General features: G+C 39.7%; 1 protein-coding gene across 2 annotated transcripts in view; it reads right to left on the bottom strand.

The window, feature by feature from the left end:
* Positions 1–8,005, bottom strand: part of NR1H4 (nuclear receptor subfamily 1 group H member 4) — a 38,406-nt gene extending 30,401 nt beyond the window's left edge. The window contains exons 1-2 of one of the 2 annotated variants that reach the window (XM_015859069.2): positions 7,844–8,005; positions 1,947–2,083 (exon numbers count right to left, since the gene is read on the bottom strand). In XM_015859069.2, coding sequence (XP_015714555.1) covers positions 1,947–2,031 — 85 coding nt within the window. In that variant the 5' untranslated portion in view covers positions 2,032–2,083; positions 7,844–8,005. The remainder of the gene's footprint in view (positions 1–1,946; positions 2,084–7,843) is intronic. The other variant, XM_015859077.2, reaches the window with a different exon arrangement.
* Positions 8,006–18,836: the final 10,831 nt, after the last annotated feature.

The raw sequence follows: 18,836 nt of genomic DNA, 5'->3' as shown, positions 1-18,836 counted from the left end.
GTTGTGAAAATCTACACTGTTCTATAACTTTCAGAAGAAAATATACTTCCAAGGATTCCTTTTTCCAGAATGCGAGCACACATCTTTGAAAAATGAGGCTATTTACAAAGGCTGATGTTTATAAGTCAGCAGTTTCTCATTTATATTACACCAAAGCTGTAATGTGTGAGAACTCCTTTAAGAAATGTATATTCCAAAGATATCATTAAGGAGAAAAATTTGCTTCCTTTTCCTTCCTTTCCAAGTCTCTACCTGCCAAAACAGAATGCCAAAAATGCAAGTAGCTTACAAATACAAAACTCAGAGATGAAGTGAATTGCTACAAGAATCTTGAAGAGATAGAACCTTATCTTCACAACAAGTAACACTGCATAGAATTGGCTACATATTATTTCTTTTTTTTGGGGGGGGGGGAGGGGGGGCTGTAAGAGCAAAAATCACATCAGACTTACAAATAACTCAGTTTTGAGACTTAGTTGAGTGACAACCCACAAAACAGGATCAAGTGATCATAAAAAAGAAAGAGTTGGAAGTCAGCTCAAGTGAAACAGCAGGAATGTTAAATCTCCTTCTTAATGGGACCTCTACTTCAGCCCTATAAAATTATTTCTTTCTGTTGCTGAAATGTCACTTTGAATTAAATCTCCTTAGTTCTAAGCTCTGAATATCTACAATGGGAGGCACAGTTCCTTTTTCTGAGACCTGGAGGTTTCTGAATGTGATTTCAGTGTAGAGGAAAAGTCTTCTACATTAACATACTTTCTTGTGTTTTGAATCTACCTGATCCTCTAGAAAAATAATTAGCAAAAAAGTAATTGTTAGAGGAAAAACCTGAACAAAAATCTGAAGCAGCTCAAATTATCAGGACTTCTAAAGGAATGAGTGAGTATAAAATTTAGTGTCCTAAATTTGGATGGCATCCTCTTCTTTACATGTTATGTCTTGAAATGAAATGTTTGTATTTATCTTCAGCGATAGCACTTTGGGTTAGTTGTATGGGGCTGGGATGCTGGTGGTGGTCTGAGTCATGGAGATGCTCCCAGTTTCTACATGCTCTGCTGCAGAAGAGGCTCCATGTCCCTCTGTGCCCAAAATTCTATTCTTGTTTCAGACAGAAAAAAACAAAGTGATTGCAGTGCTTTCTACCACTCAGAAAAAACTTTGGTCTTACTTGGAATGGAAATTTCTGAAGCACTGTAGCTTTCTGTACTATGTGTGAGGCCCTGAATGTATCATTACTCTCAACAGAAGTCCTTCTATGCTGCCAAAAAAAAGGCTTAAAATTGTTTTAATTTCTCTCTTTTTTTGTTTTTTTCTTCCTCCCTGAGCAGAAGACAACTTCCCAATGGCTATACAATATTGACCAAAAAATCTTCATTCATTAACAAACAAGACTATGTTCATCCTTGAAAAAAAGCTAATAGAAGAGGAGCAAGGATGGATATTTGCAACCCCCATTATACACTGTTTTTGCATTAACATTATAAGCATAAGTTTTTAATGGTCACAGTTTTAATTTAGATGAAATTACTATCATAAATACATATAGTATGGCAATGCAATTAAATGGCAGCATAATTTTATTCCAGACTAACTGAAAATATGTTCGCTTAGCCTGGTTTAAATGACTCACATGATGATAACATCTGGCCTATATATGAAGGTCTGCCTTCTATTTCCCCCCTCTCCACCTTTCAGGTATTAGAAGTGTTGCAATAGATAATAATATAGAAGTACTGCTATCAGCATTGATGGCAGAATGCAGAATTAAATGACAAACCACTACAGGCTCATTATTTGTCCTTCTTTCCATAGGGACTCTTGAGTCAAGAAGGTGGGCACATATCCACCACATATCCTTGGCTTTGACTTGTTTTCAGTGCATTTTTTTATAGTTCTCTGAGCAAAGTTAAAATAGCAAAACCATCCTTAATTCATTTACTTACCAAATAAATGAGGACCTTCAGCTAGAGAAAATCCATCTGCAGTAGCTAGCTGGGGATGTCCTATTAAATTCATTTCAGATCCCATTTATTCTTCAGTTCAGGAGGAATATAACTAAGAATCAGTTTGAAAGGAGATCCTGAAAGATATAAACCAAGAAAAGTATTTAAAACAAGGTAATTCATTTTTGTGTACCTGTTGCAAGGCAGGATCAAGGAGGTTGTTTCAATATTTACTATAACAAACCTTGGATTGAAGTTACAATATCTAGTTCAGCCTTCAAATAAAATGCTGCATGTAGTTTGTTTGTTTTTTCCTGGCTGTGGCATATCTTATTTGCCATCTTATGCTGTTCAATTAAAATCAATGGCAGTTTATGTTCAGCTTTATTCAGATATTCACAGCCTGAAGCACTGGGCTGACCTGCTGAGAGCAATGCTGCCCAAACCTTTTCCCAGGGAATAATAGTTGTTTGCATTATTTTTGTTTCATCACTCTTTCATCATTTCTTTGTTTTCACTTACTAAGAAAGTATAAGCTTATGGTTTGGGTCAGAAGACTCCAAGTCAGGAAACTTGAGTTTAATTTCCAGTGACTGACTCTTTATCTTGCCTTCAGTAATTACTGCCTGAAGAAGATAAATAGTGGCAAAAACAGAAAGCAAATCCTTGCTCTAATAACCAGGCTATCTCACCTGCTCCCTCAAGCAGCCATACAACTTTCTCACTTGGGGAGGTTGGGATGATGCTTGCACCTGGTCACTGGCAGACTTTCCTAGTCATTAAGCACAGCTGCCACCTCCTGAGGTTTCCAATAGTGCTGAACCCAGAAAAACAACAGGGTTTTCTCCCTCCCACTCTAACCACTAGGCTGTTTGGAGGTGAGAGGCCTATCAGTGCCTCTTGCTCATGTGGGGACTACAGTGATAGCAGCACCACAGTCAGCAGGAAAGCATGCCGAGTCTCCTGTGCCCAAATCTGGCCAGTTTGATGGAGCAAGAATAGGGTTGTGCTCATTCATGTGTGTGGGATGGGACAGCTCAAAGTTACATATGGAGTAGGACTGTCAGCAGCTGGAGAATGCATCTCAGAGGCTCAACACAGACACCAAGAGGATTCTCTCAATTCTTTATTTGATTTAATTCCCGTGGGACTGTTCCTGGGTCTGTGTTTCCACTCATTGAAGCTGTTTGAGAGTTAGAGCCCATCCTGCTACCCAGTGAGGGCTCAACATGCTTCTCAAGCAGCGGTGAACTCATCTGACAAAAACGTGGGTGCAGCAGGAGGCCCCAGAGCCCCACAGACTGGGAAGGAGCTTGGGAGACCAGCAAGCACGCTGTGTAATTATATTCAGACTTGTCCATAAGGATTCATTAAGTTCTTTCTTAACATAAACAAAGGCCCTCTAATTAGACCAATGCATCTTAAATGTCTGCCCACAGATAATTTAAACAGTTTACTGAGAAATGTCAAAAGCTACTTGTGTCACAGACCAGATCGGGGTCCTGCAGCAAATAACATGTAAACACTCAGTCTCAAATCTTGCACAGAAACAGTTTTGCAGCAGCAAAAAACTCCACATATCTTAGGGGTGGGGCTTAGCAACCAGCCTAGCCATCCCAACAGGCTCATATCCCCTTCCAGCCACATCATTATCTCTATCACATTTGCTGGGGAAGGTTTCCACTGCCAAAACCCCTCAAGAAACTGGGCTGTCCACTGAGGTTGCTAAGGGAAGTCAGCAGCAGTACAGTAATTTTCTCATGAACTTCACACGACAGACTCTAGGGATTGGGGTTCCTCTTGCAGCCCCATACTAAAGGTCCTGCAGTTGGAGAGGAGAGCAGCAAAGTCAGGACTGGAAAATTATAATAATGGAAAAAAGGAAAGCCATAAAGAAATGCCAAAATGAGGCATCTTTGGAGGAATTCTGAAGTTTTCTATGAATTTTCTTGCTAACAAGAGGCCATATTCACCTTGCCTTCACATGCAAGCCCATCAGTAGTTTTCTTACTGCCTACAGGAGTGCAACCCGTGTAGTTTCAGGATTCTCTCTCTGCAACCAAATTTGAAGATTATGTTCTCTTATTACTGTTAAACCTCATAATTCCTCAGCAAACCTAGCTAACACTACTACAGCAGCACTGGGATTATGAATTCCTGTACATTCATACAGACCATAGTCCCTCATGTTCTTAAAGAATTCTGGGTGCTATATCAGGACATTTAAAAGACAGACCCTTATGGCATTATTTACAGAGAATTTTTGGTATACAGTTAAAATTTTCATGCACAGTTTCCTAGCTTCTATGGTATTTCTCCTACATCTGTCTAGTCTGTGTTGCATTAAAGTAAGAAAGCTGCACATTAAACTCTAGAGATATTTGCATTTCTCCAGTCTCTTTGAACTGTTCCTTTAAGGCTATCCAATTATTTTTTCATTAAATAACATCACTCAAGACACACACACACACCCAAATGATGCCATTAACAGCACTTTGTTCATTGAGATAAATTTGGGGGCATATTTGCTACAACTTCTCTGTATGCTCAGACATTACAGGTTTTGTAACTCCACTCCTCCTCCCACATTAACACTGATCTAGACAGATTTAGTTACAGTCAAATATTCATAAAGATTTTAGAGTTTACATTTATATATACATATGTAAGTGGATATCTATCTATCTGTCTATAATTTCCCTTAATATATTCATCTGATGAAGACCATTTACTGGATTTCATGAAAGAAATTGATCATATCTCACTAGGATTTTTGCCATATCAAGGCATGATCATCACTGAAATGTCTAGAAATGTATTTTTTTCCATTACACATAGCTTTGCTATTGTAAATTTTCCCGAATGCCAAGCTCTTCATTAAATACTGATTTATATTTTGCTTTAGAATGATCCTGACTGCAAACTGCTGTGAACCTGTTAGATTTACCCAGTTAATTTTGTCAGTAATTCAAAAGCATCAGCTAATGCTGAATGATTTTCAGCATTCAGGCTTACATCATTTACACAATATGGAATACTTAAACACCACTTCTTCCACTCTTCATACAGTTCCAGGAAATAGTATAGATCGGTCAGCATAAGTCAGTGTCACAAGGCATCCCAGACCCACAGGCAGACTGGTCTGCTTTCAAGTATCTGTCATTAGCCAGCTCTCAGCTTTATCCTCTGGGGCCATTCCTGCAGTTAAACAGAAATGGTCCCAGTTTGCTCCAGCTCTCATGGAGCAACTTCAGAAGCATTGCACTACAATAGTGCTACCCAGCAGGCATATGAAAGTACGCTACTTGCTGGTGACATGGCTGGGAGACACATAGGGCTGTCTGCAACACCTATGCACAGAACCTCTTGATAGAATTCTTGTTTTCCTAAGATAAGACATTTATTTGTTTTGGTGATCCAAAACTATGTCATCACAGATTCTAGAGGTACTTCATCTCCATGAAGAGGGATCAGCAACCACTCTCTTACTTCATATTTCTTTATCAATCCAAAACCTCAGCTATCTTACCATACTTAACCAATGTTCCATCATGATGTGTAATAAAAAAAAAAATCATCAGACAGGGGAAAAGCTGAAATAAGGGCAATAGGTGCCTAGGAAATCAATACTGTTCTCCAAAACTAGAGCCCCTCAAAAGAAATCAAGAGGCATGAAATAAGTAACAAAGCTGTTTGTTTCAAATTATTATTTTAGATAAGTTTATTCAAAAACGATTTACTCCACAGTTTGAGATTATTTTCATAGAGCAGAATAGGGGAAAAAAAAAAAAAAAAGGCAGTAAAGAAAAAGAGCTCAGTACAAATACAACAAAGCCTATGTTCCATTTCTTGACATTGTCTTCACCATTTACATATTAAAAGGGCCCTGAATTACATAATTTTAGTACAAATACCCTTCAGCATACATCAGAACAGTCAATACATGGTTATGTATTTGATGTTTAACTGAAAAATTTGAGATACATACGGTGAAAGAACAACATATACTTGCATGCATGTTTATTTGGCTTTCTTAGGGGTGATGTTGCTGTGTGTATACCAGTGTGTGTATGTACACACATATGCACACAGGTGTGGGTGTAAGTTTCAGTTTTATTGTGTACTCTTATCAGTGAACTGTTTCTTTGCCTTCTATCATCAATACAAAAACTTCCCCTGGCTTATGTGTTACCAAAATCAAGCCTCTTAATGAAGTAATTAAAGTTCAGATTGACTGGGCTCACTGACAGAAAAAAAGCACTATAGACTCGTCCTTTCAGATAAAGCAAAAAGTATGTTTGATCATCAGAAAACCCCCTTAAAACTTTAATTACCTTCAGAAGAGAGAATGAATCTATTTCAAGAGCTCAGTCAATGAAGATATGTCAAATTACTGGCAAAAATTTTCACAAGTATTAGTGAGACTTCTTCTTTCTGCCCTATGATGCTCTCCTATTCTTTACACATGCGGCCACCAGTTCCCAGAGAAGTTTCGGTTAATCCATGGCCTTATCACTGTTAACATCTATGGAAAGGTTTTCATCTAGTTCACAAACTTTTGATCTCATCTCATAGCCTTTTTGTAGAATATTCAACACAAAGCCTTGCTTTTATGAAAGTCTTTTTTTAAATGTGCCTGCCTGTTCATTTTAAAGTATATCAAAGACATGAAAGCCCGAAGAAGATATGCAGTCCTCATTTCTAGCCTTTCACTGCCTGATCACCATGGCATGAATGGCACCACAGGCAGCTATGGAGCAACTGATGTAGAACATAAACAACAATATGAACAGGTTTTAGAAATGTGTTTTGTTGAAATTTACTGTGTGTGTGGCTATTTGGTTTTAGCATGATGTTAGAATCAAAGGAATTAAACAGATACAGCACACAGATAAAACATGAAATATTCATACAGCTTATTTTGAGGGGACAGATCACAAGTAGAACTGAAAGCACTGCCAAAAGACTTGATGCCATTTCTTAACATAGGCGGGTTGACTTCAAAGAATGGAGCAGCTTCTGACTGGCTCTGGGCTGAACTGAACACCATTCCTTTGCACTTTCCTTTCTCCAGCACCTTTTTCCTGTCTCAGAAGCCGTGACTTCCTTTCTTAACCTGTTCTTGAACTCCCATATAGCCTAGTGGGTGCTCTGAGCTCTCTGTACTATGAGTAACAACAGTAAAAATAAGAAATGTCTGTCAAATGTGTGCCACTCTTTCAATATTTTGAAGGTGTACGGCTAGTGGGAGCATTCAAAGCAAACTGACATTTTCACATATTTAAAGATTTAAACAATAGTCACTTGAAGCATGAACACCTCTTTTGCTTGCGCTAGTTATAAGTGCTGAAGTTCTGGGCTTCAGAAGTTGCACCCAGTATCTATACACAAAACTGTCAAACTGAGAAATTATACAAAATGGGTATAACTATTCCTTTAGACTATCCTATGTAGATTATTCCCCATTTTTCCATTAACCAATTCTTTTCCATTTCTTAAAATGAAAAACAAACAACAACAAAAACAACCACAAAAACCAAATCGGTGAAATTATAAAGCTGAGGCATATAATTAACAAGATTGTGTCATTTCAGGAAAGGCTCAGTGTCAAAGTTAAGCTTCCTTTCCCACCAACACAAAGACACTGAAATCCACTTTCTATGACAAATTCCAACTGTGATGTTTTTTTCATGATCTTAATTTTTTTCCCAAGGGAAATATCTGTTGTCGCATCAGTTTTATAGATGAAATTACTTCTTCTCATGTTATTCTTTTAAAATTCCTTCTATCCTGACCAAGAATTCATTAACATCCTCTAAGTAATTAGAGTGAGAAAATTGCTTTTATACTGTACAACATAACAGCAAGATATAGCAATGTAAGGAGTTATTACTTACTGTCCTTTTCTGCAAGATCGTGGATGGCAGGATGTAAAACAGTTCTGCAGTCAGTTCAGTATCCTAATGATTCTCAAACAGAAACATTTTTGTTTTGTTTTTAGGTTTAGCAGAAGCCTGTAGTGATAACACAATGAATCAAAGCTTGGGCTCTTTGGCTCAGTGCCCTAATGGACAAGGATTACTCATTAACAATTCTTTCTTTGCGAAACTCTCTAAACACAGGCTGTATTAAAACATTGTGAATCCCAGCTAGTCCGTCAGCTCAGAGATTTGAGATGCTCATTAATACTCTGGATTCATGTGTGGGGGTGGTTGGCTCAAAAAGTGCAGTGATAGTACCATGTTGTTAATTGTAATACTTTTCTTACACATGTTTTTATGACAGTATCAACGTCCTTTCCTTTTCCAGCCAAGGAGTCCCGATGGCATTCCAAGCCATATACCTTATTTTCAAGTATTTCTGGTATATTTACACTTGTAAGGGCAATTGAACGTTTCAGAGTATGATACTGAATACTGAAGGAGAAGAATGGGCTACAAATTACAACATTCCAGGGATCATGAGACGTTAAAGTTCAGATCCCAGATTTGGCGTGTCCTGTAACAAACTGCATCATTTTCATTCAAGCTCATCCCATAAATCTTTAGGAATGCAGCTGAGATCCTTAACTGTAAACCTAGTCATTTCTTGCACCTTTTGTGCACAAATGGAAGAATGTAGTCCCAGGAGATTGTGAAACACATCTGGGTGCACTGTACATGAAGATCCTGATCTCTTACTACTGACAGAAAGTTAGCCTTGAACAATTACAACCTCATCCAGTAAGGAAATTGAAAGCAAAGAGCAGCAAAGCCAGGCTGTTCTGTTACAACATGGCACCCACACAGTGAGGGTAATAATACCTTGTTTTGTATTGATGATGTGTCCTCATATCCTCATATACTGGGGGTAAGTTGATTTGGCAGTGGAACTGAGGCAAATTTCAACCAGGAAGAACAACTGGCTGCATTGCTTATGGTAAATGAGTTCGTGTCTGCACACAGTAGCTGTTCTCCCTCCTTCTCCTTTTCATATTTGCACTGTCTGGTTAAGAGTGCATGCACACAAGCTGTGCCTCCTACTCCAGGAGATAGGCATTGGGCAACAAACACAACACTTTCTGGGAGAAAGGTGACTGTTGCCTGCCCTGTAGTTATCAACAGCAATATTCTTCTTCTCTCCAAGTTAAAATAAATTAGAAAAGGCGTATTCATCCTCAAGATTGCGTCAAGGAAAATGGAACTGTCTCTCTCTTTAAAATGTAATAAATGGTCTTTCTTGTGGTCTTCCTCTTGTAGATTCACCTGGTCGCCAAAAGCACATGGTCTGACAGGTTTCTGATGGGATCAGTGCCATAAGGCTGCTGCAGGACTCCACTGCTTTCAGGGGTTTGTGCCTACAGTTCCTTCTAGCAGACACTGGCTGCATGATAAATAGATCAGCTGTCTTTGCTGATTCTCTAGAAGTCATCACCACTGTAAATTGTGGGATTTCCATTTTATAAATTCATTCACAGCAACATTTCCAGTGCTTGCAAAGAAGATAATTCTTCCAAAATAATTCTGCCCACAGGAGGCAGGTGGTCTCACTCAAGACATGCCAACATCCCTTCTAACAATTTCCAGTAAGTACCCACTCTGGTGGTGTCTAAGAAACACGTGCAAAAAGCCCCTTCAGTCAACCTCAGGCCAGTAATAGAGTTTTGCCAGTTAGCAGGTGTAGCAACAGAAGCTGCATGAAGATATGCCACAAATACCATATTATGTCTCATGTTGTATTATGTTTCATCTGCTGACTAATTCGGAAGACCTTAAATTGGGTCTTCCAGCTTTTAGCCCCTTGCAGGATCAGTCCTAGGTGTTTAACGGCTCAGCTCAATTTCTATTTAGAAGTCCCTAGAAACAGTAAAGGCTCTTTTTCTGAAAGCATTTTTCTTTGCATGGATACTGTTCTTCAGATAGAAAAGAGTTCACAAAAGAAAGAAGCAGAACTTAATACCTTCATTCACCAAAGAATTTGTAATGTTAAAACGTCTTTCATTTTCATCCAGTAATAAAAGACAGAGTGGTGAAGTTGTGCTTTGTCCGCTAATCAGTACTTCTGATACAAGAAAAACAAGTAAGGAAAAACACACAATCATAAGAGGTGTTGCCTGTAGCAATGACATGTGGCATTACTAGTTCAAGCCAGCTGTTCATACTTTACTGTGGCTGATATGCGAATGAAAATAGAGTGGAAAGGATTTAGAGCAAATCAAATGTCTTCTATAGAGCTGTAAGAGGCTATCTACAAGGGAGAATAGAGGAGTGAAGTGGTTCAAATCCACTTCCCCACAGATAGAAAGTCCTTTCTAAAGAGCCTAACCAAGCCACAAAAGCTGCTGCTTAAAGTTTGTGACGTGTTCCTGTCTTGGTTATAAATAATGGTCTAGCCACTGAATACAAAGTCACCTGCACCTCTTCTTGCATCCTTGAAGGACTATATTTAATGCTGCTGCACAGGAGACACAAGTCACTTACAGAACTTGGGCTCACATCTGTCTCATTGGATTGGCCATTACATACTCGTGGGTACTCTCAGAAATACCACTGTTCACCACTCTAATGAAAAGAAAGCATTTCATTTCTTGAAGGATGGCCAAAATTATCACCGGCTTACAATAAATTTTATCGTAGAAAGATAAATAAGTAATCTTAATAGATAAGGGTGCTTCTGTACGGGCAAAAAAAGAGAAAAAGAATGGGGTGCAAAGTTTCAATGAGTTAATTCTAGTAACATCATTCTTTTCCCTCTTGTATTTCAAAAGCAAAAGATTAACTCCAGTGTTAAGATTAGTTTCACTTACATAGCAAGTCTTTCTCTGATCTGAGACACTTAGTTACAAGTTACTCTTTTATTATTTGGTTTCTGGACGCAGCAGAATTTGTACCACAGTTTTATGATTTGCACCAATGTAATCCAACATTTTGCCTTTACCACATATTTAAAGTGGAGAGTCATGAAACCTAACAGCAAAAGGGGGAATTCCTCCCTGATGGCAAAAAGTTAATGGTTAGCCAGCCTGCTCTAGCGGGAGCACATATGTTATTAACGTGATACAATCTTTCAGCGACCTGGTGCACTGGAAATGCTGAGCATATGTGGAATCAGAAACATTGTCAGATAACGGGACTTGAGCGTGCGGAACTTGCTCTACCTCCCTCTACCTGACTTCAACTGGAATTCAGAATGTGTTTTGCTGTAAATAAGTTTTATGGTTATTCAACCACATCAGAATGTCTTATTGGTTTTACATTTTAACTAAGGCACTGATGTTATACTTTTTTCCCCATTCTCTTCTTTCCTGCCAGGGGTTACAAGTTTAAAAGTTACTAGAGGAATCATAGCTTTAAGTCAAAAGTGTTAGAACAGTATCAGCTGATAAGGAGTTCTGCTACAGGCCTTGGGGTAAATATATGCTTTAGTTTTTCTTTTTTTTTCCCTCTTGATATTTTGATGTTATACAGTAAGATAGTAATTGAGTTCAATTAGGGTTAGTCTTCATTTATGTAAATATTTGGAGACAGAAAAATATTATGAAATGTTGATCTGTTCCAGTAAATGAATGCACTACCCTTTCATTAATAAGTAGTTCTTCCAAACTGAATGTCAAAGGTGATGAGTGAAGTATCATTAATAAGTAAATATTAGAATATTTTTGTGATTTTTTTTTTTTTAATTGCTGCCTGAAATGCACTAAGGAAATTCCTTCTGCAAACATTTAAGCTCCTGCTTGCTTTTAATAATGTATATTGCATCAAGGGAAAAATGTTTGGGACTTGTTCAGTGACTGACAAGAAGCTGATTCTTCAGGATAGTAGAGGACATTGCAGATTACATGAATAGATTTCAGAAGCCATAGATCTTTTGAGGTGTAGGAGAAGCCTCCACCAATGTAATTTGGCAAATAAGAGTCACCATTGGCATTTTAAGTAGTTCATTGCTCTGTTCTGTACCTTCAGAACAGGTGCTGCACTCCAAATGAGACCCGTAGGCCAGGGACATGGCCCCATCCTGTTCCAAGAGCTCCATGACTACTCAGGGCACAGGGGGGCCATCACATGCTCAGTAGCTATAGAAAGCTCCTTGTTTACATGTGTCTACACTTTCAGGGGTAGGGGGAACATCAGATTTGGCTGTGAGAAGTCAAGTAGAGCTCAGTTTGGAAGAAGCTGTGTTCTTCATTCTGCAAGGAAGATCTTTACATGTCAGGGAGGAGCAGGGCTGCTTTGATAGGAAAAGAAGTCAGGAGCAAAAGATGGCCATGTTGACAAGGCCCAGGTGCTGTAGAAAGAGACCCAAAGAAAGTTGGGTGGCAAATCCACTGCACAACCAGAGATCAGTCAAGAGCAGCCAGAGGAGAAGGCAAGGCTAGATACAGGCCTAGAGATACACTACCTGTAGAATCATCATGAATTCACCCAGGAGGCAGAGAGCAGAGGCAGGACAGGAGATGAGGAGGCTATAACTCATACCTACAGCAAGCCTGGATAGAACTCACCAAATACAACTTTAACTTAGTTCAGGCCAGGACTGAAGGCCCAGGCTTGAGACTGACCACTGACTGTCCAGCTGAGGAAAGTCAGGGCCATCGAGACCTCTTGGTGTCCTCAGGCTCCTGATGTATCATTGTCCTCAAAGCTGTTGTTGGTTTTGAGAACTGCTTGCTCCTTGTTCCTTACGAGAAGTAGGACAAGTGGTGAACCATTTTAGGTACTTGCAGCAGGCAAAAGGACCTGCAGCAGGACTAGACCCAGTGTTCAAATTCTACTGTAAAGACTAAGATGAAAAGTCCACTGTCACAAGTTCAGCTGAAGAGATTCATGACTCCACCTGCACAAGAGGAAACAAAAGGGGCTGAAAATTAGATTATTTTGGATCTTGTATGAAGCTGAAATATTGTCAAACTCAGAGAAGTGAGAAAATATATCACATTAGATTACTCCACTCTGAATTCTAACAAAGGCATCCATGAATGTGTTTGTAGAGCCCTTCTCAGCCCAGCAGAAGATTTTGTTGGATGACATTTAGTGGGAAATGTTGGTGATGGGTGGATGGTCGGGCTGGATGATCTTAGAAGTCTTTGCCAACCTCTGTGTTTCTATGATTCTGACTGTTGAAACCGGAGCACAGCTAATAGTTGCATTCCAGAAAGAGTTTTAAACTGGCCACGACTTCCCCAGAGTAACAGTTTCCCTTGCCACAGAGGTGCACAGAAGTGCGAACAAAGCATGAGGTACAGTCATAGTAGCATACTCTGACACACATTAGGCGCTCATTAACCTGAGGAACATTGGCTATGCATGGCTATGTGGGGTGCAGTAAAGAGCAAGTTAGTAGGCAACTGTGTGTTGAGAGCTAAGAAACACAGGGGTGAAATGGAGGAGAGTAAGAGCAAATATAGATAGCTGGGCAGAGGATCCTAACTCCATGCACCAGACTCAGATCACCAACCATCCCCTTGACAGCCACCTGAAAACAGCAGGTACTGAGGAGAGAAAGAGGTCTGGAGGACAAATAAAGGTGTGGAAGTTGAAAAAGGGGATGCTAAGCAGTAGATCTTGGGAGAATCGAGGAATTCCATTTGTTTTCCTTTCGTTCTTTATCTTCAGTTTACATCTTACCATTCTGAAAACAAATTACTTCCTTTCATAGAAGAAAGAAATTAAATGCAATAATAATTTTATTAAATTTAAACAGTGCAGATAAGGAAATGCAGATGCTACTTATCTCATTGCATTATTAACTTGGGCCCACTGTGCAGATCTTTTTGTATCAGAACCTGATCTCACCATTCTTTTTGTACAAAATTGGGATATATCCCAACATATGAATATTTGCATTGGCAGTTCCCTCATTTATTTCAAATCTCACTTGGCAAATGCATTTCATTTTCCCGTCTCACATTGCAGTGGAAACAGTATAACAAAAACAGGCTATCCAGAGGACAGTAATAGGGTAGATTACTTGCCTGAGAAATCTGGCTAATTCTCTTTCTGCCTTTGGGCTGAAATAACCTTCTCTAGAAGAGAATCTTACAAATTTGTGATTTTTGGGCTGAGAAAATACAGGTGAAAATGTGGAAAAATCAGTTCAAAGCACAAGTACTGTTCTACCCTCTGTACTGGCTCCTCAAAAATATGGAGCCACATTAGAGATTTCTATACTTTTCTACAAGGTTTCCACAAAATCACTTCAAGCTGGGCAGGGAGTGTGATCTTCCTCTCTCCATTGACAACCTTTCCCCAGAACTGGTCCTTTTCCCAGGAAATGGAATTGCCTGCTTAGAGGATGAACGCTGTCTGTACAGGCAGCAGGCCTTCCTCAGCAGGTGACCCATGCTGGCAAAAGTCCTTATGTGCCTGTGGGATTGGTCTCAGTGTTCCAACTGACCTATTTTAGTTTTATGTGCATTTCTTGGGCACATATACCAGGTACCACAATGGCAGATAGGTAAAGGTAAGTGTTACTGTTACAGAAATAGTGGCTATTCTTGGAATAATGGCTGGAATTGAAATAATGAATTAAATTTCAGTGAAAAGTTAAAACATGACAGGACAAGCTATCAGTAACTGAGGAGCTGCAGTTTTGGTCTTCATGAGGATTACAGTTGAGTCTTAGCTGCAGCAGACTTGTATGTGAAGGATTTTTGGCTGAAGGATGTATGTGTCCATATGTGCAGGTGCTGCTATATCTACTCAAAGGAAACAGAATCTGCAACTGTGACTGACAAATAAACTAACATCACTGACATCTGAGGGGCAAGAAATGTGCTCTATCCTTTTCCCAGTACTTTCCTCTGTAGTAGTTGCTGATGATAAAAACAGCAGACAGAAGTTCATGAGAGCATCAAAGGTACCAAATGCTAGAGCAACCGTATGCTGCTTAGATACAAATAAAGCTGTTCAAAAGATGCTGCTCTAAAACCTTTAAACTGATAACTTCCCACATGCCATGCTTTCTGACATAAGCACAACAAGAGTTGGTGTGAGTTTTCTTCCTGAGGACATGGGAAGTGGTTCTGTGCAGATACTCACAGGTAACAATATTTCAGATTGAATATATATATTTTTTATGGTAGCCAATAAATATACATCCTGCAAAATAAAGGCTTGGTAGAGGGGGAAACATCCCTGTAGCGAGGTCATTTATTAAGAATAAAAAGTATAGTCTAAGAGTACAACTCAAAATCAGAAAATAGGAGAGAAATGCTGTTTTTCAGGTGAGAGAACTGCTAATCGAGGCAGTAATCAGCACTCTGAACTACACAAGACCTCAAAGTCATTGCTTTAGCACAATACTTTCTATACTCAGGAAGTTTGACTGGGAAAGCATCAGTTCTTAAATATTTTGGCAACATGGAGGAAAGAACAAGCCTGTTGTAAAGTTGATACAAATATGAGATTTACCAGATATGTGCCTTTAATTTGACATTAATTAAATTAAAGACTATTAAAAAATAAATTCCCCCAAGGAATATGATTAACAAATATTGGAAACTTTATTAAGTGGTAGCGCACATGCTCAAAAAAATCACTGATGCTGAAAATCTGTTCAATTTACAACTGAGAGAAGTGTATTTTACAGACCTGATACTTTCTAAAGCTCTTTTAAAACTATCCTAGTGGATACTTATTTTATCAGTTTAATCATTGACTTGTTGCTTAACCTGTCTTTTCACTCAGGTCTTTAAAAGTCAACAGATAATAATATGAAATAAATAAAACCTTTGTCACTCATTCCTACATCATTTTACGTAACTCTCCTAAATACGAGTTGCAACAGAAACCTTTGAACAGTGTGCCAGTAAAATGGGCTGTATTGCAAAGAAGCTGATAAAGTCTAATTTGGAATATTGTCAATTTATTCCAGGAATTTAAGTGTGTGTAACCAGACACTTTAAGCTTCTTCAATTTTATATGTCTTTGTTCCGTAAATGAGACTTTTCCTTACTTCTTTGAGTGGAAAAACTTGATCTATGATGGCCAAAATGACGGTCTTCATTTTCGAGGCTGCCAGCAATAGTGGGCAGACAGAATGATTTCTGTAACAGGAATGTCAGCCAGCAGGTGTTAAAGTGAAATGTGACCTCGACTGCCTTTATGCCTGGCCTTGGATTACTTCAAAGGAATAACTGAGGTGTGAAAAAATGCTTTTTCTGTACTCACCCTTGATCCCTCCACTTAATATCCCAACATAACAATATTTAGGCAATCACCTTCCTAGTTTTGGAAGCGAATTAAGTGAATTAAGAATTGCCCTCAATGTGACAGCAGCAGGAATGAGGGAACTCTGCCTTGGGATGGAAGGTGAGCCAGTGTGGAGCTTGTAAACTAAGGATTAGAATCTTCTGCGGTGAGAAGGCTCTCTTGCTGAACAACAGGAGAACTTCACTTTAGCAAGCCTTTCAGCACCATATCTCCAAACATCCATAGAGAGGTGAATAGAAAATGGAAGGAAAAAAGGCTTTGAGGTTAGCAGAATAAAGCCCAGCTGTACAGTATTCATTAGTGGTTCAATATCTGGATTTAAATTCACTAAGGATATGGATGATGAGAGAGTACACTCTCAACAGCTTTGCAGAAGGTCTAGAACTGTGAGGAGTGGTTGATACATAGGGTATATAGTTGCCATTCAGAGTGTCTTTGGCAAGACAGAGAAATGGCCTGAAAGAAATATTGTGAAGTTCATCGTAGGGAAATCCATGTCCTGAATATGGGGAGAAATAATCCTGTGCACCAGTACAGAATGGGGGCTGAGAAACGTCTTGTCAGAGAATGCCTTGAGTGTCTTGGTGGACAAGCTGAACAAAAGCCATCAGCATGCCCTCACAAAGAAGGCCAGCAGGTCAAAGCAGCTGAATCCTCCTGCTGCTCAGCCCTGGAGAGACCCATATGGAGTGCTAAGGCCAGTTCTGGGCTCTCCAGTGCAAGTAGGACACAGACTTAGTGTAGCAAGTCCATTGAGGAGCCATTAAGGTGCTGAAGCATGATATGTGATGAAAGGCTGAGAAAGCTGGGACTGTTCAGTTTGGCAAAGATAAGGCTTGGGGGAGATCTCATTAATACGTATGAATATCTGAAGGAGGGAAGTAAAGAAGATGGAGCCAGACTTTTTCAGTCTGTTATATTTTAACTTGGCAAGCAGTTAAGCATCACACAGCTGTCCTGTTCCCTGCTTTAGCAGAGAATTTGTACTAGGTGATATCTAGAGCTCCCTTCCAGCCTTAATTGTTCTATGATGCAGTAAGAAATTAGGTGAATAATCAGGGCCCACTTCAATAAGTCACTTGCTACAGAAATCCAGCTTTCTGAATAAAACCAATGTTGCAAAATAAATGAAAATATTACTCACACACTGGGGGGGTGGGGGGTGGGCAGGGAGGTGGCACACCCTGTGCTGAAACTCCAAGTCTGCCCAAATTTGGCAGCTTTGCTGGTCTTTAGTTATGTATAACCTGTTGGGCTGGAGGGGTTTGCTGTCCTTCAGCTGCTGCAATAATATGATGGCTTGAGGAAAAAAAAACTGAGTTTTGAGCATAAAATGTGTAAAACTGTGGGGAAGTCTTTTTCAACAACTGGTTTGAGCCAACACCATTCCTTCACGGAAAAATATACAACTACCCAAGACCAACTGCTAGATAATCCTCCCTCCTGAGCCACAGCATGTGAGAGCCAGCAGGTCAGTGGGCTGTAGCCTGCCCTGCCTCCTGCCCTCTTCATACTGCAATTTGTGGGGACCCCACAATGTTAAGAAAGAGCATAACCACCAGGGCTGGCTGAAGTCATCCATCCCAATGGGAATACAAACACATTGCTCCCATCTGCATGCAGACAGCCTGCTGGATTAGGACAATTAGAGAAAATGGGGGCTTAGCTCTGTATACAGAGAAGGAGAGAGAAGGAGCTAGTTGTGAGCTGCTCCTTCTCAGAAGTAAATAAAACAGCACTGGGCGTGGGACTGTTTTAAACTGGTCATAATTATTAATGAAACTGGGACAGAGGTTGGCACTAGTACAAATATTAATGAACTATGCAGAAAAGGACTTGGAAACACCAGCTGTTTCTCATGCTTATGTAGTTCCTGTAACCACTTTAGCCAGCAAGGGTAGGGGACAGAAATCCTGACTGCAGCTTCCCTCCTGGTTTTGTCAGCAACTTTGCCCTCCAGCTCTGTCCAAGGGTGATGTTTCCCTTAATGCAGAGCAGACACACAGGGCAGGTCAGTGCGGCCTTGGCCTTTGGCCACTCAGGGTAACACTTCAGTGCCACAGCTGCACTACCGCTGGGAGCGGGAACTTCAACAGTAAATGTCCCTCTTTTCGGTAAAAGATAAGGAAAAAAAAAAAAAAAAAAAAAAAAGGAAATATAAATAAAAATAAAATTTGCTAAAAATCAAATTATTGTCATTACTGACTGTGTGCTGGTCCAAGGTCTTGTGTACTGTTCCTGAGCTGGCAAGGGTTGGGAGGAACCACTCATGAAAACAAGAAAATATACAGTAAAGATGAGGTCCAGCATAACCACAGCTGTTCTTCTCTGTGCTGTGCCCACAGCCATGTAAAGTGCATCCTGCAGTCAGTACAGAGCAATAGGAACCAGGGAGTGAACAGTGCAGGACAGAGGATTTCCCTTGCTAAGGGAAAACCTACCTTCTGGGGCTCTCCAAGCCACTTCTGCCTGCCCCATGTAGCTGTGTTGTACCACAGGAGTCACAATAGGCTCATTGGTGTGTTGATTGTGCATCTCATGTTTTTCTTCTTAATGTTAATGCTCTAAATACAGGTTACCCTTTGGTACTGTGATTTTCCCTTGCCCATTATGCGTCAGGAGGGACCCATAAACTACTTGTAGGCTGTGTAAATTTCTATCAGTACAAACTAGTGATCACTGCCAAGAAATAGTAGACTGA

This window comes from Coturnix japonica, chromosome 1 (genome assembly GCF_001577835.2).
Source record: "Coturnix japonica isolate 7356 chromosome 1, Coturnix japonica 2.1, whole genome shotgun sequence".
Taxonomy (NCBI): Eukaryota; Metazoa; Chordata; class Aves; order Galliformes; family Phasianidae; genus Coturnix; species Coturnix japonica.
Note: the sequence above shows the minus strand (reverse complement) of the source record. Positions and strands in the feature narration are given on the sequence as shown.